This window comes from Stegodyphus dumicola, chromosome 12 (genome assembly GCF_044657685.1).
Source record: "Stegodyphus dumicola isolate Sdum_Otavi_A_Nest chromosome 12, ASM4465768v1".
In the NCBI taxonomy this organism is placed as follows: Eukaryota; Metazoa; Arthropoda; class Arachnida; order Araneae; family Eresidae; genus Stegodyphus; species Stegodyphus dumicola.
Window position 1 is genome coordinate 19,038,579 of NC_140779.1, and position 26,978 is coordinate 19,065,556.

The following is a 26,978-nucleotide window of genomic DNA, read 5'->3' on the forward strand; positions in this document are numbered from 1 at the left end:
TTTCTTTGAATATAACACAGGGGGATAATATTTGGTGACAACAATCTGAAAAGTAAACCGACATTTGTAGTGAATCAACTTAAAATGTCAAAACGAAATTAATAGCCGTTCTGGGCTAACGCTGGGCAAAAAAAAATTGTTCAAGACGTTCTAAAAATGTCTAAAAGTAGGGCAGAAATATTGTCTCCGAAGCTTGTGTAATCTTACTTCCCACCTAACTCTGGTACATTGCTAAGAAGCCCTCACTAGGCTCTCGCGAAGAGACGGTTTTATTTGCTCTGTATTCAAATTCTGTGAAAGAAGAAATGAAAAATCACCAAACAAAACCTGTTTGCTGTGTATAAAGTTTTCTTGTGAATGGAAGGAAGCAGAGGTCCAAGGGATTATTATGAACCCTTTTTTTGCTGTAATTGTTTTACGAAATATCGATTAATCGGTAGATGTTTTACTAGTTTAATTACTCTTACATGGATATCAAAAATTAAATGATGTAATACTGGGATTTTTCAGAATTTTTAATGTTTTGATGTAATATAGAACAAAACTTACATGTATATATAAAATTATCTGGAGCTGTCTCGGTTTCCTCCACCAATAATTCCTAAACGCGATAATCTAAAATAACTTAATTTTTTCATGGGATTGGATTTGTTTTCGATGCAAAACAGATGAAGAGGTGAATCAATTCAGCTATTTCTGTGATAGGTATATTATCAGTATTTATTCTTCCTAAGCATTTCCTTTGTGCTTGGAAGAGTTTTTAAACTTGTTTCACGATTTTAAATGATGAACATTAGCAAGTTAGCTTTGAATGGATATGAAGGAAGCTTTATTTCCTAGTTTAAAAATTAATTTTGGTACTTACGTATTATCCGTCGACCGGGGGGGGATCAACAGCGGCCGAGCGGTAAAGTCGCTGAACACTGGTAGTTCGGTCCGAGGTTCGAATCCCGCGAACGGGCTGGCTGCATGGGTGGTTTCGTGGTTTTCCCCATGTGTAACGTGCATACGAGCCAGTTTCCCTTAGAAAGACCTCCACGAAGGCATCCCTCCCCTTAAACAGATAGCCCTCGAGGCTTTGCCGTAATTAAATAACCTAACCGTCTACCGGACCAAGTAGCGCAGTGTGACGCACTGCATGTGCTTTAGAATTCCGCAATAGCGATTGGTAACCACTGCCGAAATTTCCGCAAACGGCCGACGGGGTAATACGTAAGTACCCATTATGAGTTTTTTTTAGAAATTTATTATAAAGTGGACTGTTTTTTTACTTCGCCTGCTGGAGATTGGGAGGGAGCTGTTGCTAATTTATGAAACTTTTGTCAGGAATCTATTGTCAGTTCTTCCAAAAACGTATTTTTCATATTTATTTCCGTATTGTTTTAAACTGCTGATAGTATGAAAAAGGTCTGTTCTCTAACGCAAAAAATCGCGTAAAAAGAAATAAGTTTGTTCTCAATGGAATAAACGACCTTATTGCACAAAAATGTGTTTGTAATAGTGTTGTTATAATTTATTTGTACTAGCTTAAAGGTGCTTGTAAAAATTAAAATTATAATTTTGAAATTTCCTTTGGTTATCTTATGCCTTTAAAAAAAAAGGATTAACGGGATACGGTAGCTGAATTCGTTATTATTACGCTGTCGTGTTCATTGCCGCTTTTTCTAATCTTAGCTCAAAAATTTCTGAACTTTTCCGTAGAAGATTTGCAGCGTGTCACATAAAATTTCTCTATACGTATCTTTCTCATTTTTTAACTTTTTAACTTTCTCATTTTTTAACTTTTTAACTTTCTCATTTTTTTAACTTTTTAAGACAATATATATGTATACTGGGAAGGAGAATCGTTCATTTATTAATGTTTCATAGATAGCTAATAATGTTTGCAGATTAATAATTATATTTCATTCGACACTGCCTGGCTGAGGGGGAAAAAGTGACTTAAAGGGATATAAAAACATAATGTGCAGTCACACATGGAGCATTCAGAGTGACACTAATCCAAAAACACAAGGAAAAAGTAGTTCTGAGTACTGTATATACGTAAGGGAAAACTTGCATTGAGAATGGAGCAATAAAAATAGGCCACTAGTTGTTATGGAAACGTTGAATTTCATTTTTGCGATTCAGCTATTGTTCTTGCTTTATTTTGATGCCATTACCTTACAGCATAAACCTTGGCTATTTTATTTCTGTAGGAATAAATAAATAAAAGATAAAATAAAATAATAATAAAAAAAAAATCCACCGTTATTTCCTTCACATGGTACATTCAGGGTAATCCTTCAAAAAAAGAGCCCCTTCGAAGTTGATTTATTTTCGTTATAATAATATTGCGCCCCAAACATTTCTCACTATAATGTTAACAGATGTTTATTTGCTTTAAACTATCTCGATTTAACCATCACATCCGCTGCGAAAATGACTCTAAGGTAAAATTGCTAATATTCAACAGTTCTGTCATTTCGGTCAGCCATTATTTCACCTGCGATTGGAGAGAGGACACCATTTCGCCTGTTTTTTCTTCTTTGAGCACGCATGTGAGTAGTAGTTTCTGTTCAAGAGTTGTAAGGATGTCCAAGGATATTGTAAGGATTGTTCTGTCCAAGAGTTGTTAGGATTTATTTATTTTTAACTAACCAATTATTTTATTGTTCAGTAGCTTTTCTATCATTCTCGCTTTCCGTTTTCCTTTTATTGTGAAATGAGAAAGATTCATTTATTTCCTTTTATTCTACCATTCACATCCTCTACTTCGTTTTGAAATGCTGTCGCTGCTAAGCCAGCCTCTTGGCAGTTTTTATCCTTTACGAACTGAAGTGAACTGAAGACTGAAATAAACTAAAGAGACAGTAGTGTCAATAACGAACGAACTGAAGTGAATTGAAGACTGAAATTAAACTAGAGAGCCATGCAGTGTCAATAACGAACGGAAGCAGAGATAAGCGCTGCTTACCGTATTTGTAATTAATATTCTTCTATCGTTAAAATTCTTTGTAAGTAATAAAAGACTTTTGTTAAAGGTGTTAAAAAGGAACTTTCCATTTTTAGGTTGGTTACGAACCGAAAAATGCAAAGCTTAGGTTTAAGTGGAAAGATCGGGATTCATTCTGGAAGATTTATTTAATTTAATATTATAAATGAAAGGATGGTTTAGAAATTCATGCTTCCAATTCTTTACAAATATAAAAGAATAAAGCACGATTGTCGTATATTACTTACATTCATTTGTAAATGAAGACATTCATTTGTAAATGAAAAGTCCAAGGTTCATTTCTTGCATTTTATTTGTGAGGTTATGAAAATAAATGTGGTCAATTAATCGTCAAACTTTAATGTGGCATTAGAAAATTTGGGACAAAGTTTGAATCCTAAACCATGTTTACGATTGATCCGTAGGTAAATGGTAGACGGCCTTTACCAGAAATTTCAATTGCATTCCATCGTAGCCAAATGCCTAAAATAATGGACCTAGTAATTTAATTTCAGATTCGATTCTCAATAATAAAAAGCAGCTGTATATATTACTGTGTATTTAAGGAGAGGGGGCGGGTTGTGAGGTCTATGTCATCATATATCTGTTTTATTAGTTTCCATTTATATGAGTATTATTTTTAAAATATTAAGATTTTATCTGCAAAGTTGTATTGCTTCTATCTCTTTGTTATTTCAGAATGTTTACTTAATATTCCTTCTTACGTAAATTATATTGTATGAAATGAGAATATCTATCCGCCCCGCAGAGCAATCCGTAAATTTAGCCATGTTACTTTTGAGTTGGCTGTGGAACCATTTTTGTAATCTTATGACGTCATCAAAAGTTTTTGAAGTTTCCTATGACGTCAGTATTATTCCTTTTCTTTGTTCGTAGTGACGCTGTTGGTGATTTATTTAAGAATATTTTCTTTTTACTTCCATCTTTCTTTCTGTTCTCTGTCTAGCTATTGTTTATGCTGCGTGCGTGACTGATTTGGCCGATTCGAAATGAGTGATTTTTGTTGTGTTTTATTATTCTTCTTTTTTAATCTTTGCGCTGCGCTAAACGTGTTCTGTAATTTAAACTTTGCCATTGCATACTTTTTGGGTAAGCTGTAAATTAAACATTTTTACGTTCGTAATTCCCCCCTAAGAGTATTGGATGTTTGTTGTTTGTGAAAATGGTCCTAAGTAATTTTATTCATACTTCGTATTTTTGTGTGCCTAATACGAAAGGATCTGTATGATAAGTAAGAGGATATTTTGTTTGAAGACATTTTCACGTTTGAAATTTCTTCAAACCGATATTCGTACCTAAGGTAATTGCTGTTGAGGTAGTCATGTCAAAAGCAGATAGATAATACTCGTAATTCAAATTCAGGACGAAAGGATAGCATATTTATGTATATATTTAAAAAAAAATTAACACCGTTTCACTGTTACATCTGATAATAAATACCCGATACTTTTCATTTGCGTATATTTAAAAAAATAAAGCTAAATTGACCGGACGCCCTTAATGTCGGCCAGCTGACTTATGTACATCATAAGAATGATGTACATGTAAGAACATAATATTTAATAAATACAGGTAATACACAAAATGCTAAAAAAACGCCCCTTTGAACGTAATTTAAAATCTGAAACCATTGAGATTCTTTTTAATTCTTTTTTTAAGTAATTTTTTGAAGATGTTAAAAAAAAAGTTGCTGGAAATTATATTTATTCATGTACCAAAACATTTAAACCAAGATGAAAACATAAATATATATCTCTACAATGTATGAAGTTTCATGAAGAAATACTCTTTTACCGATACATGCATAGTAATAAGAATATTCAAAAGTACTGCCGTTACAAACTAGACCATTGAACGATCGTTTCTTGACTTCGAAAGATGAATTGGCAATAGCTGAGAGACAATTAAAAGATTTAGCCGCTTCGACGATAGTGTGTAATATATTCAAAAATACGTATCTTCTGATGACATAAAGATTTGCTGTAGCGTAAGTACGATTAAAAGTTATAAAATAAGTAAGCATATTGGATTTTATCATTTCATTTTGTTTGTTTGTTTATTAATGCAGATCAGTTAACGAAAGTAGTTTTGAATTGTGGTTTTCTTGAATTTATTATATTAAAAAAATACACTTTTATAACTGCAAAAACGTATGTGTTGATTTATATGAAAATAAATATAAGCAAATTATATATTTATTTATAGATGATCTAAATAATAATGAGGAAGAAATTGAACTGAAAATTAATAATAGTTAACCATTTGAAGGCCAAAACGCCTCAGACAACCTTTCATTCAAATGACCGCCACCGCCCGAAACGGCCAAGATTGCTATGTTGTGTTTTCTTCTCTTCCCCTAAGATATGCAGTAGCAGGTGCAGTTTCTCCAAATTCTTTGTACCAGCTTATTGCAAACAGCTTCTTCTAAAAGACTAATGGAAGATTCTTTGTTAAGAAGTAGAAAGGATGTCATTGGAAATTTTCACAGCTTAATAATGCTGTGAAAATGTGCGTTAATGGCAGGAGAGGAAACTGCCATAAATATTGGTAAGACAGGTAATGTACAGGGGCAGACGTTTCGGTAAGCATACAGGTTAGCGAAGGCTTTGGTTTTCTAAGAGTTAAGAAAGGGTTGAAAATTTTAGCCTAATAATGGAAAATCTACTCCTGAGTCACTTACTACCTTGAAATTTGCTAAGCACCTTGGCGTTAATCGAATAATATAATATGTGTTTAATGGATTCTTAGAAGTATTATATCATTGTAAAAATGTCTTCTTATCGCAGAATATTTGAATCCTAAAAGATTATTATTTTTTGATGAAATTTATGGATAGAATTACGTAATGTCTAAAGTTGTTTGAACTAGTAATAAATACATAAAGACTAAATGAAAATCTGCAAAACTTAATTCCAATATTCATTTTGATAACTTTTTCTAGGTATTTGATTATTGTCATTTAATTTTTTATTTTCCAAAGAATAGGAGTATAAAATTAGTAAATGTATCTGCTAACGCACGATAATAATAAGTGTGATTCTAGAAATTTCACTTCCCAATTTCTGATTTTTCTCTTTCTTTTAAAAAATTAGATTAAAGCCTGATGAGACTCTGGGCCAGCTGGAAGGAGAAGCCAGTGCAAGTCCTACCAGCAGGAACAAGCCAGTGGAATTGGTTTTTAAAGATGTATGCGTATCACACGATGGCAAACAAATCCTCAGGGATATTAGTGGACTGGTCAGACCCGGGGAGCTCCTTGCTATCATGGGACCAAGCGGTAATGTATTAATTATTTCGTGTAGATTTGACTGTAAGAAATAACTGTGTTATATTACTGCAGCACGGAATTTAAAAAGAAAAATGTGTGTTTGTCTTGAATAAGATTTTGTTTTAAGCGTTGCCATTTACATTTCTCAAATATGTTCGTAAGACGATTTTAAATGTTGCTGTTTACGACGTATTATTTTAAAGATAACATAAATTTATAAATAATTCCTTTATTATTTATAAATAATATATAAATTTATAAAATTTATTGAATGAGAATTATGAAAAATAAGAGAAATTTACAAATAATTAAAATAATAATAAAAAAATGAATTAAGAAAGTACTGCAACGTAATATTAGACTTTTCCGACGGATAATTTTAAAGTGGATATTTCTAATGAATTCTATTTGTATTTGATTTTTGATTTTTATAACCTTAATCAGTTACTTATAATTTCATTCCCTACTATAACTTCTCCTTTCCGTTTCCTCACCAGAATGTAAATTGAGTTAGAGAGTATTTAAGCTAAGGTTTTTGGATTGTAAGACAGAGAATGTTTCTGCCCCTACGTAGTGCCAGCTCTGATGAGTTTCTAATTATTCGGCTTTGTGTTATTGCTGCCGAATTCGCTGGTTAGAGTTTTTGAGCCAGCCTAGCTTTACATTTAATTGCGTAGGCATTGACTACTGGTCAATGTTTTAAATCTGAATTTAACTGCAGTTACTTTAGCTATACCGCCAAAACTGGTGATTGATTCTGTTAGCACAAGATGGGCATTTATGTTCAAAGTTTTGTTTTAAGAAAAATGTTGGTTTAAATCTTTTCATGTCTCTGTAAATACTTCTGACACTATGATAATTCGCTTTATGTCTGTTAGGGTTTGCTTTAAGTGATTACGGCAAGTTTCAAGGGCTATGTGCCTAAGGATTGGGATGCCTTCGTGGAGGACTTTCTAAGGGAAGCTGGCTCTTATATATGTTACACATGGGGAAAGCGACAAAAACCCCCATGCAGCCAGCCTGCTCTCTAGATTCGAACCTCGGACCGAACTACCAGTGTTCAGAGGCATTAACCTCTCGGCCACTGGTGGGCCCTTATGTCTTCCGTTAGGAGTGTGGAACTAGTTTATGTTCCCATAGGGTGGGGATGGGGGAAACTCCACAAACCTTGAACTTGATTAAATTACAAGTCCAAATGTAATTAAGTTTAATGTTAAAGTTGTAATTATAATTTTTCATGTTCTGTATTTACGCAAATAGGATATTTATGTACTGGCATGATCTGAATATTTATATTTTTATAGGTTCAGGGAAGACAACACTCCTTAATGCAATTGGGGGTCGAGTACACATGGACAGTGGACTCGTCACGATGAATGGAGAGGAGTTGAATAAGCAGCTACGCAGAAAAATATGCTATGTCCTCCAACAAGATGTTTTTTTCACAGATCTCACACTCAGACAGACTCTCATAGTAAGTACCATGCCTTATATATCTTGTCATTTGCACGTGTAAGGATTAAGGAATTTTAATTTATGATTTGTCTAGACTACATAAGCCATCCTAAATGAATACTAGCATTTAAAGGTTATATGAAATTCTAATCTGCTTCTGCTGATTTCAGATTTAATGCTATGGCATAAGAAGTCTGATTATGCAGTTTCTAAATTTTAAGTTCTGAAGAAATCTTTGATTAATTTTTGCAATCCTTTTGCAATAATAATTTACCAATATTTCGGTTTTATCCTTCACATTATCTCCTAAGCACTTCAATTATATTTTTGTTTAAATTCTGCAATTTCTAATTCCCCCTCTTAATCTTGCCTTAAAATTATTTTACTGCATTGTGGACTTTTGGTTCCGGAATTTATTCGAAAAGCATTTTGGAGCTTAGTTAAAAATATATATACAATTATTTAATTGAAAGTATTCATTAAGCTGTAGTTAAAGTTTAATGGGTTTTGACAAATTACATTCTTCTAAAATTTAAGAAATCTGTAACATCTTTCCGGTTGAATTTGAAAATTGTGAATCAAAACATACAGCAGGGATGCATAACTATTTTTCAGTCGGATTAGGTAAAATATAAAAAATTCTGTATATAGGAATAAAAAAAGTTAATCAAATTCAGTGCTTTCTGCATTTCAGGGTTTCATTTTATACCAAATTTTGTTTAAAAATTGTTCTAATGTATATCTGATGTGGACACTACAATACTTCCGTGTAGGGCCCATTAAATTATGCACATATTTTGCTGCTCTTCATTTTAATTCTCTTTCAATCAATTCTGTTCTCATTTCGCAGAAAGGCAATAATACATAAAAACGCAAAATATCTTCTTAAAAAAGTGTAAAGTACAGAAAAACATAGAACACCAAATGCAGTTAAAAACAGTTAAAAAAATTACAATTAAAATTAGAGCTTCTACGCAAAAACAAACAATTCGCGCAGCGGGTAAGAAGACTGATTTCAGCGGTAAGAAGACACCTAAAAATTTCCTTCTGTACGTACAGAAAAATTGAATGAAAAAGGATTTTTAGGTTACTCTGAACCTTCTTTATTTATAGATGGCAGCTCAACACAAACCAGTCCATATATTTTAGCCATGTTTAATTTTTTTAAGACCCTCATTTTTTAAAGAAATCTTCCAGAATTTTTTTAGGGTATAAAATGAATTGTTTGAAAAGAAATTTCTATGTTATTTTTTTGTCTGTATGCTAATCTCCTTATTCTATATTAGTTTTAAATTTTTACCTTGAAATCTTGCCTAAAATCAAACGGCGAACACTAGATGTGCCCAGACTGGGATCACCGATAATCTAGGACAACTGAGAGTCTGTATTCTTTGTTTCTCCGCATCTCATCGGTCAGTTCATCCACAACAATGCTCGTTTCAGCACTCTTTTAGAAGCTCTATTCAATCAGTGTGCCACTTTGGGCACACCCACAGAATTAAAATGATAAGTGCTAGCTTTACAAAATTTTGTGTACTCCTCTATGCCTAATTAGACTGCCTAACTTTTTTTTAAATCAAAACTCCGACTTTAAAAGGTAGCGTGCCGGAAAGGGTTAAACAGCTTTTAAATTGTTGTTAAATCTACAGTTATTGCATGTAGATTAACTAACTAATTAAGGGAATAAAAACCTTAACCGGGAACAGGAGAACAACATAATTCAATCAGTTTTAAAGCAAAATATGCACAATTTACCAAGAGCTCAACCGGGTAAGAGGATGGATTTATATGTGTGTCGCGGCCAATTGCAACAAAAAAGGAAGATGGTATGATAGCAGTCCCATATGCGAAATTTCAACGCTACTCATAATAAATTAATAATTACGCTATAATGTACGGCTACTTATTTTTGAGTTATGCAAGATACATCCGAACGTACGTAAGTAGAGAATCACGGGGGGGGGGTGAACTATTTTTAAAGAAGAAATTCCATCACTGTGTCCCAGCAATCTTCACTGTGTTAAGTTCCAGCCGTACCTCTAAATCTACTGCTCTATTTTTTGAAAAAATGAGAAATGAAACTGGAATGAAAGCTATTCCTTTAAATGCGTCCCACTCAAGTCCTCTGATGTGTCTCCTATGGATTACTGTGCATTTGGACTTCTAAAACAAGCTCTTCATAAGCGGCATCCCTAACTATTGGATGGACTCTGGAAGATTGTGAAGGAGGAGTAGAATAATATCAACTTTGATGTTTAAAAAAAAGGACTTCTATCTTGGGAATGAAAATGTAATATGGTAGTTAAAAAAAAAGGGCTATCAGTCTGAACATATTAGAAAATAAAATTCTAAGGTTTGTTTATATATAAATCTTTGCAAAATCGGTACAAAAATGTGTGAGCACCCTCTTGTAGATTGTGTTTTTCACTTTTACATTTGCGCTTCACGAGCGTGGTGAAATCATAGCTGCGATGTTGGCGTAATCCTAAGGTCGCCAATTAAGGTGGAGAGCGTGATAATAAGAAAGTACCATTTTGCTTAATTTTTAAGCTGTATCTTTTTTGTTTTATATTTATTTATTTTTTTATTTAGAGCGATTTTAATAAATTGTAGATTGCTGCTGTAAATCAATATTATTCCTCTGTTCGAAAACGTGACTGATTGCTTCTGCAATACTAATATGCTCTCGAAATACTTAAAATAGAAAAGGGCGTTTTCGGAGGGGTGGGAAAGAATCCCGGAACTATTTTTTCGTGTTACAAAAAATATAAAGATGTCTCCGTTATACATCGCCAGCAAATCCCAATGCAGGGCTTTCTGCGGCTTTTATTATTTCGGTTGCATTTATACGTAACGGGACTTGCGTAAAAAGGAAGATTACGCCAACTTTCTCTGATAATATGTTCCTGAAAGTGTGAGTGGGAAGAGAGAGAACTACCAAATACCCCTCCCCCCAGGCAAAAGGAACGGAGAAGAAAGGAACAAAATGAGAATAAAATCGGAACGCTTTTTCCGTAGACCGAATGTTTGGCGCAAGGTTATTTTTAGAAAATATTCGTAACAGGTGATTTTGGGGACAATTCTTAGAGCATAGGTGGGGGCAGGGGGCACTCTCCTTGTGACCCTGCGCAGAAAGTGAGAGGGAGACATTTTTCCCCATGGCGTTATTTTTTCCATCTATATCTAGCTTTCTGTTTTTCCTTTTTTTAAATATTTTTTTTTATTATTATTAATACTATTACTGTTATTCCCCCTCTGTTTTCCCCCTTCTTCCTTACAACCTTACTATTTCGAGGCCGGGTGAAAGTTTCTTTCGCAGCTGAAAAGGAAATGAAATTTTTCTGTCTTTGTTGGCGGGATTTTTGGGAGGGGGTTTTGTTATGCTAGTCTCCCGGCATGGAAGTGTTGTTGTTGTGCTGTTGTTACTTCTGCTGTGTGTTGTTGATTTGAGCTTGAACTTTTTTTTTTTTCTGCTTTGCATGAGAACGGAGTTTCCGAAGACAAGTGACCTCTAGGGCGTTGACCCGGGGCGCTTTCTCATCAAATACAGATATATCGTATGGCAGAATGTATTATCAAAAGTGCGGAAACGACCATGTTTTCCTGATCATATGATTTCTAGAAATTTGGGAATTCCTGCATGAGTAATTAATTTATTTCTCGAGACTATAAGCTCCCTTTTAGTAACACTCGAAAAAATCTTATGTTTAAAAAAAAAAAAAAAAAAAAAAAAAAATCTAAAAATAAGATTTTAAAATAAAATAAAACAAAGTGATTTAAATTCATGTAAAATGGAACGGGGAATATTCAGTTATTTTGTACTTCTATTTAATATTATGGTAATGAAAAAGTATTTATTTCAAAATTACTAACAATTGTTTGGCAAATTAGTTGAATAAACGTCCAGATCCTGTTCATTTATACGCTAAATGCATCATGTCAAAGGCACACAAAAAATTAGAAATAAAGTTTTAATAAAGTTTTAATATAGTTTTTTAATTAAATAAAGTTTTAACTGTTTTTAAGTCCCTTTTTTTTTTTTTTTTTTCCCTGAGAGGGGGACAAAAAGAGTACTAGGCCCAAGGTTTTGATAATTCTTCTTCATTTATTTAAAGTGTATAAAAAGAGAAATAAATAAAGTATAATCGTACTCTCTTCATATAAAAATTGCAGTATTGAAAGTTTGATCAAAGTAATTTTTTGCATTATTCGAATAAATCAGTATTTTATTTTGAATGTGCATTTTGAATTTTAATTTAATGAACAACTTTAGCAAATTTTTTAACTGAGATACTGAATACAGGCTTTTCTTTATTTAATAGAATCATGAACGAATAAAATAATCCCGCTGCGCTTTAACCCGTGTCTAGTATGATTGAGAAAAAACTAAAAATAGACTAAAAAAAAGAGACATCTAAATCTACGGAAATATTCCTGACTCGGAACTATAACCGCCAATCAGATTTGTCGAATTCAATTATACGCATTTTTTCCTTTTGTTTATTTGACTTCATTAGGCGATGTGTCCATATATTGTAAGTATAATGGCAACAGTAGAACCCGTGGGGTTCAATTTTTTGGTTTAAAGTTAAAATCGAGGTAAATAATAATAACCTTTTTTCTTCGCCTTAAAAAATGTACCAAATAGAAAATAAAAATGTGCTAGTAGTTTTGTTTGAAAACCTTGTTTCTGAACTCGGCTTGCTTCGAAACCAGTTTTTTGTCGGTTGGAACGATTATGTAGTTAGGTAAAGAAAGCTACGTTTCTAAAGTAGTTAATATGCGATGAGTGTAAATAGCGCGGAAAGGCCTTCCCCCCCTTCGATTTCTTTTATCTTTATTTGTCTGGGTTTTACCCGTTTTTTTAGCTTATTGTTTTAAACCTGTTTTTTTTTAGCACTGAAATCGAAACGAAGTTTATATATCTCATATCTTTAAGATTACGGATGTTTCGAATATTGTGCAGTTTTAAAAATTCTGTAGATTGACATACGAATTCCTTTAGCAACAAAAATATAATTTTCCTACAGTGTTCGTTCTTGTTTTTAATACTGTTTTTAATACTGTACTGATACTGTTTTTAATACTGTAATTAATACTGTTTTTAATACTGTACTTTTTAATACTGTACATCCATAGATTTCGACTGATCGCTGAGGTTTTTTTCTACTAGAACTATAATACTAGAACGATTTCGTAAATTTTTTTAAAGGCGAATTTCTCTCGCTTTTAAAATTCTTCAAATCAGCAAATCTTTTGCTGCCGTGTGATAGTAACAGTAAATTTACCGTGATTAATTATTAATTTGCCATGATGAAGAATGTGGACCCAAACACTTTTAAATAGCATAAAATGATAGTTTAATTTTTCTTTTAGATAATCTGCTGAAAAACACATTCATTTATATTAGTGAAAAATTGCAATTCTTGCCTTAAAAAAATTAAATCAGCTGCGCAGTAAATAAAATAATAATGGGTCATGAAGGCTTAGCCCACCAACGGCCGAGCGATAAAAATCGCTGAACACTGGTAGTTCGGTCCCAGGTTCAAATCCGGCAAACGGGCTGACTGCATAGGCGTTTTTCGTGTTTCCCCATGTGTAACGTGTATACGAGCCAGTTACCCTTAAAAAGACCTCCTTGAAGCCATCGGTCCCTTTAGGCGAATAGCCCTTGATTGCCATAATGAAATAAACCAAATTAAAATTCCAAGAAGGTTTAGAAATATTGCACGTGTTTACTAAATTTATGTTATCTTTAAGCTTATAGCAGTGAAAATCTCTCTTTAATTTTGATGCTTTGTTATGCTAACGAAGTCCTTAACGAAGTCCGAGTAAGGAAGCCATGCGTACGGAATCCGAAACAAAGATTCAGAGTTGGAGAAATACAAAAAAGAAAATAAGAAAAGACCAAAAAATCTGAAAGCTTTCAGATTTTATATTACGCCCAAAGGAGTATTTTTTAACGTTTTGTGTATTATCTTAATTTATTAAATATAAAATTTAATTCAACAGCAATATCACAAAATATCTGAAAGAGCATATCTTTAGAATTTCCGATACACAGTGTCGCGCGCTGGAGATAAGAACATTTTCCCCCCCTCTCGTACAGTGTTGCCATTGCTCGATTTGAAATCTTTTAAGTTTTTAATCAAAAACTCATAAATGCTTTACCAAATATGAAATAGATAATAAAACAAATTGCGAATTCGAAATTTGGGCTTCCAGATGCCCATATTCGGTGGAGGACTACGTTATTCAAAATTTGATGGCTCTAGGTACCGTTGTTTTATCCCAATGCGAGAAACATACATACATTTATGCAGATTGTTCATTATTTCCTTTCTTTAAATATAACTCAAGGCTTTAATATCTGGTAGCAACAATTTAAAAAGTGATTCCCGTTTATATAGTGAATCAACGCAAAATGCCAAAACGAAAGCCGTTGTAGACCAATTGCCACTTTGAGCTAAAATTGAGGCGCAAGGACTTGTGAATGAAATGAAATTGAGTTGGTGACGAGCAGAATTTTGCCTCGCAGAGAACTGAGTTCTCCGAACTATGAATGAAAGCGGCAAACAGGTGATACGGCATCGTGTTCTAGAGTGGAAAGAAAGATCCTCGACCAATCAGAAATATGAGTCATTGTCAGGTGAGGACATTGCTCAAATTACGGATGTATGAGAGAGCTGAAGAAATTCGTCTGTCAGCGAAATTCACGAAACTAGAGAGTTACCCATTGCCATTCAAAAATAACTAAAATTGCAGCGTATTTCTAAAATTTTGATGATTTGGTTTTTACTTAATGGTTTGTGTTAACTATCACTGTTAAAATTGCTTTCGTTTTAAATATGCCGCCGCATTCCGGTGAATTTACCTTGCGGCTATAAATGCGCATGCGTGGGTGATGCTAGACTTATCTGCGGCAGAAGAAAGGACAAAATTGAGTAGTCTGTTATGAAGATGGAGTATGATGGATTAATGGAGATCGTAGTGGGGTTAAGGGTAGATGAGCTAATGGAATTTTTCGGTGGGGTCTGCTTTTTTCCTCCCTTCCTCGCCTGCTCATTAAGAGTTGGTTGGCAGAAGAAGCTGCAAGTATCATATTTTATTAGTTGTGTATTGTATTTATCGTGGATGCTTATGTACTTGTGAAAGTAGTTTTCCATTAAAATATTTTCGTTTAAAATTGTTAATTATGCTAATAAACACAATATTTGTTACTACAAAAATTATATTCTTGGAATGCAATCAAGAATTAAACGGTAAAAAAGCAATGCCACGTTTTTCTTCATTTTTCATTTCAGAGTTAGTTGATTTCTCGTTATGTTCTTTCGCCTTTGACGTGATAAAGCAAATAAATGTTCTATTTTTATTCTTGATTAGATGAAAGGAGCAAAATCAAGTTATCTTCGTGATGTGAAATAAAAAGGCGAACTCGAGAAATTTTTCTCGAATGACAGAAATGTGTCTACTCAGTTGTATCTGTTCCGACTCGTTCATGTCTTTTAGTGATTTTATTCTGTTCTTCTTCATCCAATAAATTAAATAAAAAACTAAAATAAAAGTCAGCAAGGAGTACTCAGTAATATCTTTTTGCGTAATCGTTGTAGTGTCATTAGGTTATTTCGAAGCAGGAGACATGAAAAAGGAGCAATAGCCTGGACCTCTCGAATACACGCCGAGTGTACTACGAATTACACCATGCTTGAAGGAGGGAGAAATACCTTATATGCTTTATATTTTGCTTAAAATTAACTGATTAGTTAATTAAATTAATTAATGAATTTATAATTAACTTTTTAATGTTAAATTATTTCTTGAAAATAACTCTTCTTTATATGGTAGACGAATTAAGTGCCTTTCGATTTCACATTTCTTGAAATTCTCCTGATTTTGATTGATTTTACATATTTATAGGGAATTTTGAAATTTACTGGTTTTGAAATTCACTTTTTTTTGAGTCTGTGTGGAATTGGTCATACATTTCTTAACTTCGTCTATACTGATTAATTTTCAGCAACATACTGCGCGGAAATAAATTGGGATAATTTTGTTTTAAATACAAGAACTGTATATATACTGCCGATGTATTTTTGGTACTGCCGATTGCAATAAAAAAGAGGCGGCGTACGTTCAGAACTGCTTAATCATTTTTCGAAAGTTATCTGTCCTGAGGTTATTTTCAGAATTTATAGAATTTTATTTATTTCTGAAAGTTATTCCTCATTTGTAACTCTTATTGTTTGGTAGAAATCAGGTGAGGGTTATATTTACGTGTTTTCCGTTTCCCTTTGTGGGGGAGAGGAAGGAAAACGATAATGATTTTAAAGGAAAAGCATAATCATTATTTTAGAATTTAGCATTCTGTGGTATGAGTTCCCCCCCCCGCATTATACGTGTTCTAGTTTCATTTTTATCAAAAAATATTCTGAATAAAATATTCATTAATGGCAGAATGGCTACATGTGGGAAGTTAAGTGTTACGTATCTCATCTACTTAGCTTAACAGATCTCAGTTTGCTTTCTACAGTTCAGTTTATTCTTTATACTATTGAAAATGTTTTATCTGGATAATATAAGTACTTGGAAGATTAATGGTTCTTTCTGCTTATAAGGAAAGAACATGGAATTGTTGTTACAGTTTCATGCCACAAGAGGGCACAGCATTTTTATTTTTTGTGTATTATTTTATCTTACCGCTTTGCGGACGTTTTGATTAAGATGTAGTGGCAACGACGATAATAACGATAAGATGAATGTTCTTCTGTAAGCAAACGGTTTGTAAATAACTGTAAATAAAATTTTCCGTGTATAAAAAATGGCAAAGAATTCCAATTATCCTGTGGATTTCTTCAAGGAAGGGTAAGCAGAAAGCTTTTCGTATCAAATATTGTTAAATGTTATAAGGAAATAAAACTTAGAAACACGGACAGTAATCAAAAGAGGTCGAGATATATTCTTTAGATTGATATTTAAGATCAAAGTGTGCAAGTTTTTAATAGACGGTGTTTTAGAAAGTCCCGCTAAAAGCAGTTGCTGTATTTAAAGAGGAAAAAATAAGGCATTTTAAGCGTAAGAACGAGGGAGAAGAAGAAGGATTTCTTTTTTTGTTTATTTGATCAACGTAAGATCTGAATGCATTTAATATGATGAATGGCCCTAATCAACCTTGAGAGAGGAATCAGATTCTTCGAGACATTTTCTTTTGAAATCATTTTTAACGTACTCAGCTAATACCTTTCTTGGCCAGCTTTTAATTATACAAATTGCCATGTAACTAGTCGCATCATCCATCAAAATGCTAGAAAACTGTGTTGCAACTTGCATTCAGATCTTCGTTGAAGAATATTATTAAAAAAAAAAGAGAGAGAATAATATACTATCTTCTCTCCTCCCCACTCCCCCTTGGAAGCGTGCCAAAAACAACATTGTTCTGGACGACGTAACCAAGTGAACCAGGTATAAAAATCTAGGTATAAAAAAAAAAGAGTACAAGGTCATACCTGTACGGGGACATCGGTCATCCGTAGTTCGTGATGTTATAACTCTTGACCAGTACTTAACCAAATGAGATTTTTTATTTTTTCGTAATTTCTACTCATGTAGTTTATTCACAGAGAATTTATGGAGCAAAGAAAGTAAGAGAAAGAAAGAACAACATTAATAATATGAAGGTCATGTAGCACCTAATTTCCATTCATTCTAAAATTTGACTCTGTACAGCCATTGTTAATATTGGTTTTCATATATCCTAACATGGAAATGAATTCAAATGATAAAGTGAATTTCTTTAAACATTACTTGTCAACTTGTTGGGTTAATTAGTTGTAATTATAAAAAAGAATATAAAATAAAAATGAAAAGCGATTCACAGTTATTTTCTTGCATTGGCCTCTTTTTAAAAAAATTATTTTCTTCATCGATCCCCTTAAATTTTTCTTTATAATATACAGCATGCAACATAATCAGAAAACAAATAATTGCACATAAATAACTTAAATGTAACAATAATTAAACTAAAAATATGAACAGAAGTTATTTTTTAAAAATATTTATTAGATTTATGGTTTAGTACCTTTTTAAATTTTTTTTTTAAAATTTTAAAGTATAAAAAGGTTTTTAAGTATAAAAAGGTTTTCATAACCAAAATCACATTTTGATGACACAAAAATTCGATTCTAAATAAAAGCTAGTATGAAAAACTATTTGGTACCTTAACAAAATGTGAAAGTTTTAAAATTGGATAAGACATGTAATATTGTGCTTCTTAAATCAGCAAAATCTCAATTGTTCATCATAAAAAGGCCTCTTCATGTCCGAATGGTTATCGGATAATCGGAAATGTCGGATAGTCCGGAACAGCCGAAATTTGGATATTAAAATGACCCGAACAACAACAACGAAGAAAAACAAAGTAAAAAAAAAAGCATGAAGGCTTTCAGATTTTATATTATGCTCAAACGTGCGTTTTGTTTATTTACAGACACCTACGCGTTTCGAGAGCACTTGGGCAACGTTACTTTGGACTAAAAATATTTAAAAACAGCATATTGTTACGAAATGTACAGGCGCGGTAAGATGGCTTCCCCGCAAAGCAGTTTTAGGGTTGCCATAAAATGGCAAGGGAAGACAGGGTTGCCACATCTGGCGGAAAATCGCCCACGTGGCGACAAAATTGGCGATATGCCATGGACGGATGGAGAACCTTCTGGAACGAATTCTTACCGGTTTAGCCAAGAATGTTCTCGAACACAAGCCGAACGCTATATAAACCCTGCTGGTCTGCAGTCAGTTAGTGTGTGCCTCGTCTAGCGAGCTGGTAGTCAGTCACTGAGCGAGTGTCTCGAAGTCTAGCGCCGAGTTTGTCGTCGAGTGCATCGAGAGTCTTTTAGTGCATCGTCGAGTTTTGTCTTAGACTGTGCTGAGTCGAGAGCTATTCTCTTGTGTGCCGCCGAGTGCATCGCGTGGAGAGTCACGAGAGTACGTGGAGTTCCGAGAACGACCAAACAGAGTCGGGAGCTGTACTCGGGTGCTTTGCAGGGAAGCTGTCTCCACCGTTATTGCCTGACAGTGTGAAGCCTGTGTCGCTGAATGTGTCAGCGTGTTTATAACAGTTAGACGACTGTAAAAACGTGACTTTGGAGCTGTCCTGATCAGTATTGGCTAACTAAAGTGTATTCCGATACTTCGTCAAGTATCGTCGTTATTCATTCCAAATCTACGAACCCCGTACAAACGTGAAGGATGAAAATAGCGTAACAACTGGTGGCAGAAAAAGAAAAACGTAAGAATATCTTTAGAATTTCCGATAGACAGTCTCGCGTGTTGGAGATAAAAAAATGTTTTATTCTTTACAGTGTTACCACTGCTGGATTCGAAATAACTGTTCAGTTTTTTAATCGAAAATTCGTAAAGGTTTTACAAAATAGGAAATGGAGAATAAAACAGTAAAAAAGGAAGTAGACAATAAAATAATAAAATAGGAAATAGTCAATAAAACTATAAAATAGGAAAAGACAATAAAATAGGAAATAGGCAATAAAACAAATTCCAAATTCGGGGTTCCAGTTGACCATGTGCGGGTGGAGACCTACGTTATTAAAAATTTGATGACTTCAGGTACCGTCGTCATTTCACTGCTTCGTATACCTTAGGGTCACTTCTATAGCTTTCAGTTTCTTTCTAGAATATTTTCTCTCTCCTACAGGTGCCATGAGGTTGAATTTTTCTGCTCTTCCAACTCCGTTGCTTGTAGCACTCTCGTCAGTGGCAATTATTGTTGTTATAGCTTCATCAACATCATGTTCGTCTGTATTCATCCATTTTTTATGTCACTATTGTTTACGCTTTCACAAGAATTTGTTGCAGTAACAGAATCAAATTGTCATTGTGTTCGTGATTCATTTTAGGTTCAGCTTTTGCTCCTTCATATTTAAAAAGCAACTTCTTCCACGACTTGAAGATAGTCTGTGATTCGTATTCTTTCCACGATTCACCAGTCCCCGTAAATCCCATGTATCAAATCAACTTTTCGAAGTTTTCGTACAACCCGTTCCTGTGTTCCTTTGCATCTATGTGACGCAAGAAGCTGACGATGGAATTTTTAAAAATATTTCTGGTAATCCCAAATCCACTGACTGATATATTGGCGAGCGATATTGCTGTTACGTCTTCGTTAAGTACTTCACTTTTTTCGCGATGAGATGGCAATTATAGCTCTTAGAAGCTCTTATTTTTTCCAGGGGGCGATTAATAAATTGGCAAAGAGGTGTATGTGCTTAAATTTTATCAGTTATTCAGTATCTCCAATCAGGACAAGGTTCATTTTGAGGACTAGTCTTAGCGTAACTATAAAACAGAACAGTAACGTTTTCCTTACATCGTTTAATACTTAAGGCGGGAAGTATGAATAAATGGAGGATTTATTTTGGAATTCAGGCCGGTTAAGTTGTAGTTATATAATGGTTTTTACTTCCTTGGGGGGGCGGAGAGTACGAAGTAAAGGAAGTATTGAAATCGCAAAAAAATTTAGGGTGTCATATTTCAATCCATTCTGAACGTTCTCGAATCCATTTCGACTATTTTTTTTTGCATGACATCTGGCAGAGTAGAGGACTTTTTTTCCCCAAAGTGTTAAAATGTTGTATACGGGACTGCTATAAAACCTAGTTACGCACCTCTCTCTCTCTCTCTCTCTCTTTTTTTTTTTTTTTTTTTTTTTTTTTTGCAGTCCACAGCAGCATTACCCACCTCGACACAGCCTTTATTTTCGCAGTTGTTGTTTGTACTCACTTCCAATTACAGAAGTGTTTTAAATAACCAAAATATTAATTTTTTGGTAATATCAAATTATGTATATATATATATATATGTAATAATAAAAGTCCATAGTCAAGAGTACACTTAAAATTCTAACTGTGTGTTCTTTTCATTTTTAATGGCGACGGTCTCTTATTTGAAAGTACGCGGAATTAAATCCACAGCCCCGTAGTCAAGTTGTTTTTCCCGCCTTTTTCTACACGTACAGTTATAGAATGTTCTAGAGATATTTAAAGCGAACTGGAATGGCTGACGAGGCTGACGTCATATCTTTGAAGCTCCGCCTTTCCAGAGGCTATAAAAGGACTCGCAAAGGAATATCGGGGTCTTTTTCTTTAATGTAACGATGCAGTAAACTTCATACAAAAAGTTATTAGTAGTTCTTTTTTATTTACTCCGGATATCTGATTTTGTAACTGCTATTTCTCCTGACCAATAATAAATGGATCCTGTTTTTTAAACTTATCATCTGATAATTTAAGCTACGACTACATCTATGATTCTGCACCAATCTATTTATTCCGGACAAAAGCTGGTACATCACACACCCACACACATATATATATATATATACAATTTTTCTTCCTATTATTTCATATTTTTGCAGCATTTTGCGCAAAATTTTTAAGACCAAATAGGTCTTACAACACATTACTTATTAGCTTTTCAATTTCTATTTCTATTATATATATATATATATATGTGTAATATTTCCGGGAACATAAAAGAGTAATCAGCTTGCAGTCATCGTGGCTGGGAGTGTAAAGTGATATCCAACATTTGACATCCGAGTCTGTGCGTTGTTTGGTGGAGTAGGATATAGCAGCATTGATGGCACCGAAGCATTTAGCTTCTAATTGCACATTTTTATTAATTTCAAATGGCAAATCATTATTCTTTTAGATTTTCCAAGATTACATATGCGATAGTAATTTGAACTAAATAGGATTAACTCTAAATTTACTACGTCATATTGTTCAAACAAAGGAAGACAGATGGGAAGAGCGGCAGCAAAAATCTTATAGCTGTAGAAGGAGAAAACGGTCTGACGAAAAATGGCGCAAACATTTAGAGTAGCGGTTGCATAACATGCCAGAATGTTCTCGAAAGTACTGGTCTAGGGGGAGATACTAAAATTGCGGAAAGTTAATTAGAGGTTGCCTGTTCGCTAAGAGCAAAGCCATCGCATTTTTTATATTTTACATATATATATATATATATTAATTGAAAAAGAAAATGTAAACCGAACTGGTAATTAGACTATCTGGTCTCAAGGTTGCTGCAATGTTCCTACCTACTACTATTCTATATATATATATATATATATAAACCACTTTTTTCTGGACAATTAAACGAAATCTAACTAATAATCTAACTATCTAATCTAACTAGTGCGGTTTCCCGGTTCCTATACTTAAATACTGGAAAGTCAATCCCCCTTCCCTTGTGTCGATTTGTTTACCAGTAATCAGTATTGATCGTATGCTAGTAATTAATGTCGATCCTATGCCATTGTCAAGTTTACACCTTGTCGATCCTGTGCAGTTGCGAATCTGCGTAATATCGATCCTTTTACTGTTACGACTGTAGTTTCGACCTGCGGCTGGAAACCTGGTGTGTGGACCCTTTGCATGGATATTTTCGTGGTTTTCCTCGTGTGTGACATAAACACAAGCCAGCTTTCCTCAGAAGATCCTCCAAGAAAGCATTTTCCTTCTTAGGCAGATAATCTTGAAACTTTAGCACATTCAACTAAATAAAAATGCTCCCAGCTTTAAGAAAAATTGGTACTGGGATCCGTCGGAAAATAGATAATCAGTCGCAGAAAAGTCTAAAAATTAATGTATGGCATTTTGCATTTAATTGCTTGATGAAACCTTTTATTTTACTAGAACATATCTTGGAGCAGTTTACTTCCACAATAGAAATCAGTTAGGCATTTGGCGTCGACTTGGAAAAATGTGTGTTTGTCGCCATATTTATGAACTAAACGTTTGGTTGCATTCGTCCAATAGGCTCATTTTTGAGTGTTTGTTTGATTTGTGATTATAAGGATTCTATAGACATATTCCTTAATCGAGGCTCGTGTATATTGCTGCTTACGAATGTAAGACCCTAGCATTTACGCTGTAAAGGGCTCTACAGTTTACAACCATAAACTGTTCAGTTAAAATTTAATTTGAACTTGGGCAACGTAAGCTCAGCAACTACATCTTGACCCCCCCCCAGCCGCCGCCGTGGGGGTGGGTGGGTGAGGGAGAGTAGGCAAATGAAATGAATGAATGATTTCTTTAATGGAAATTAGATTCTCTTTTCCTTCTGGATATTTCTTCTCATGGGTCAGTGGTCAAAAAACGGAAAGGGATTTATGGAATGGCTGCGACTGTATGTCGCCATGGCCATCATACACGGAGAATAAGACGCCGAATAAATCCGAAGGGAAAATAAACGAAAAGTAACCCCCCCTTGTCTTTCGAACGATTAAAAAAAGAAAGGGGGAGAAGAAAAGAAAAATTTACTTTCCTCAATATGACAGTTCCAAACAGGTTCCCTTTTAAGATTCATTTCAAGATGCAGAGGTTGAAGGGATATTGAGGAAACGGGGGGAAGGGAAGTTGCTCTTTATCCCCTTTATCTTGTGGTTATTACTCTTCGTTTTACGAGGGATTCGACAGTTTTGTATTATGATTATGCGTCTGAATACTATTGGCTAATTAAACGAGTGCTTAAAATTCTCCTGTCCTGCTAGCATTGCAGCTATTGCCTTAGAATAAAATTCATTTCTAATCCCTTGTACGTGGTGGTTTCTTTCTTTTAAAAACCGTAGTCGATTCCTTTATGGGCTGTTGACCTTTTCCTGTAATGCTAAGTGGGATGTAATATATGTGATAAGTTGAAAAAAAAGCGGGGGACTTAAGGAAAAGAAATAACAGCGTTTTTAATAGGGGGTCTTAATTTTCGCCAGTTTTTTCTAAGCGACACATTTAAGTAAAACCAGTGACATAATTGCCAAATATTATGTCAGGATGCATTAATTACTACTCATTTTAGTGCAATGCAATCAACTTTTGATATTAAGAGCCATTTAAGAATCATGTAATAGGTGGATTAAAAGCTATAAAAGAAAGGAAAAAAAAAAAGGGGGGGGGAAGGATTATATAAGTTTTTTTTTTCATCCCATCCCTGCATATCTATGCATTTGCAACTTTCATTTTATATATATTATGAATTATTGCATATTTATGCAACAGTATACAATTTAAGAATAGGATTGGACCGACCAGTATGTTGGTGTGCTGTAGAACTGATGTTGCATATTTGTCGTTACATTTTTGATGCATATATATATATATATATATATATATAATTATTATTCTTATTATTATGTATTTTTTCTTATATATTCAAATATTATCGTGTCTATATTTCTTTTATAACTGTAATCGTAATTAATCGTGTAGGAGGAACTCAATTTCAATTAGAATCAATTTAGGAAAAAAAAACTAATGCAATTGCTTTATGGATTTTACCATGCTTTTATTTATTTGTTTATTTATTTATTGTTGTTATTTAGACACTCATATGTATAAACTTTCCGCATCTGGAGCGGTTTAATGCATGTAATAATAATAACACCACCAAATTTCCATAATTAGCTCTAATAATACGTAAAAGTAATTTGATACTTGTTCTTCCTTTTTATTGTGCAGGGATCTAGCTCGGATATTTTCTAGAACCTTGCGTAATCCTGACTTTTTTTTTAATATTATATACGACTATCAAAAAATATAGTACAGTAAGACCCCGCTTAACGCTGTTTCGTTTAGCGCTGTTTCGGTTTAGCGCTCTTTTATTTCAACCCGGGGATTCCACGAAATCGCTCGCAGCATACGGGGATTCCCCGAAATATTATGCAGCGATAGGTTTCAAATACATATCCGAAAGAGTGTACTTGTATTTCTTGTTTGGTGCGGTATTGTACAGACATATTTTGAAGGAGTAAATGTGGAAGATTTCGAAGAAATAATTCAAGAAGCAGCGGCTAGTCTTTCTAATGATGAGCTCAAGGAATTAACTGAACAAGAAGAAAACAAAAATGTTGACAGCAGTGATTCAGAAGAAGAGCAAAACGAACTTCAGATGGCGTTTGTAAAAAGGAGTTTGTCTACCATAACTGAAATAATGGATCAATTCATTGAAAATAATCCGAATTTTGACAGGAGCTCAAAAGTAAGGCGTGGTGTTAGAGATGCTCTATCCGTTTATGAAGAACTTTTAAGAGAACAACGCAAAAGAAAAAGGCAAACAGCATTAGATGCTTTTGTCACAAAAAGGCAGAACACTGAAAACGCGGAAGGCTAACTAAATATGACTGACTTAGAATTTTATTTTATTTATTTTTTTTAAGAATATTCGTTTTGTTATTTATATTTTGTTTTTATTTTTGCAAGAAATAATAATGTGGTATTAATTTGCGCTTTAAGAAATAAATGTTTGATTTTATTTTTATTAAAAAAACATACTTTTTAAATTTAATACCTAACCAATTTCCTAGCCATCTTCCCCTAACCCCAATATTTACATGTAAAGATAGCCTCGTTTAGCGCTGTTTCGCATTACGCTCTACTTTGATGGAACGTATCCCCCGCGTTAAGCGGGGTCTTACTGTATACTAGCGAGCAAGTCTGCCAAATGAGAGGGCTGCGGTCAAAACAAAATTTATAAATTCTATGTACACCTGAAAAGAAAACGTATAAAAATATTTCGGTGTGAATAAAATTAGTTCATTCTTTCAAAGCAACAACCAAGTCGTAAGTAATTTTTTGTTGCCAAACCAGGAAACATAAACTTTTGACACTTCAGTTTAATATGAATGATTCATGATTTAAATTTTATGTAATATAACAACTTGTTTCCAATATCGATATAAGAATTAACGTGGCAATAACATATTGTGTCTGCTAACCCAAAACAAAAAAGTTGGCAACAGCTGCTATTTATGTAAACTGCTGACATTAAAAAAACATTTTCGACATACAATGACGTCACATGCAGCCGCGAACTTTCGTCAACGTCAGAATATGACCTTATATAACAATAATAATGTTTGGCAATGGTCGTTTTATTTCATATTTTGTTAAATTTACAAATTTTTATGTACAAACTCTACAATTTGAAAACGAGCAGTGGGGACACTTTTGGAAATAAAGCATTTTTATCTCTAGTGCGTGCGACTGTTGCCACTCGGAAAAATGAGTGCGAAAATTAGCGTTTTCAGAGTTTTTAATTAATATCTCGGCTGATTAGTCGTACGAATGGTCAAAATGGCTTTCCACTAAATTTTGGAATCCGAGGGTACCATTTTCGAAACTCAACTCGCCGCCGTTCCGAAGGAGATGATAAAAACAGACAGAGGCACATAGATTTTAATAGTACAGATTTACTTCCATTCCGGAAGAGGTATATGTACGGTGACCAGACGTCCTTTATTTCAGAGGACAGTCCTTTATTTGAAGGCTCTGTCCTCTAACTTTATTTATTTCCTGAAATAAGCATATTGTCCTTTATTTTGAGAAATCGTCGCAAAATCAAATTTCTCAAATTGGTTTTCTGCAACTCTAGATCGGAGCACCCGCAACGTATTTTTCTAAATGCCATCCGAGCCGTACGCTGACAAATACGCAGTCGGGCCGGAGCAATGCTTGCTTCTCGCGTTAGTACCACCATCACATAACTAGGGACTGCTTAGTTTCTTTAATCTTTGTGTTCATTCTCCTTCTACGGTTTGTGCATAAATGATCGCAATATTTGGGATAATTTTGACCCTGCCCATCCCCAATCCCCATGTCACAATTTGTCACACCTTGGAAGACCCCAAATTAACATTTGTGACGTCACACGAACGCACAAACCCCCACCCCTAACACAAAATTATTGAGCACGAATTTAAATTACCATAACCCCCCCTCATGTCACGTTACAAGTGTCCTTTATTTTCTCCGAAAAAATATGGTCACCGTAGGTATATGTTATGTTAGAAACAAACAATCAAATGACACGCGTAGATTTTGATAGTATAGATTCATGAAAAAGATGCAGGAATGTTTCTGCGTCAAGAGACTTGTAATTTGTCTCTCGAAATCCATGTAACTTTTCTGTTTGAAATTGAAGCCAAACAGAAGATCATTTTGTCAGTTACATGATGTATTATTTCACGTCATGTCTAATATATAACTGACATTGCATTGTTTTAACAATAATTTGGATTCATATTCACCGACTGTACTTTGATTAAGAGAAGGCTTAAGCATTAGATTACTGCATCAGTTGGCAGTTAAATTATTAATGTAACATTATTACGTCCTTGACTAGAAATTGGTGTCGATGAGATAGATAATATTCACTACTTGTAGGTGACACGGTATTCGAAACATTCACCTG

The 26,978-nt window shown here is 33.9% G+C and overlaps 1 protein-coding gene across 2 annotated transcripts in view; it reads left to right on the forward strand.

Moving 5' to 3' along the window:
- The window catches only part of LOC118196715 (uncharacterized), a 156,622-nt gene that overhangs the window by 98,362 nt on the left and 31,282 nt on the right, over window positions 1-26,978 (forward strand). For both annotated transcript variants that reach the window (XM_035368181.2, XM_035368173.2), the window contains exons 2-3: window positions 6,088-6,272; window positions 7,568-7,737. In XM_035368181.2, the coding sequence (XP_035224072.1) occupies window positions 6,088-6,272; window positions 7,568-7,737 (355 nt within the window). The remainder of the gene's footprint in view (window positions 1-6,087; window positions 6,273-7,567; window positions 7,738-26,978) is intronic.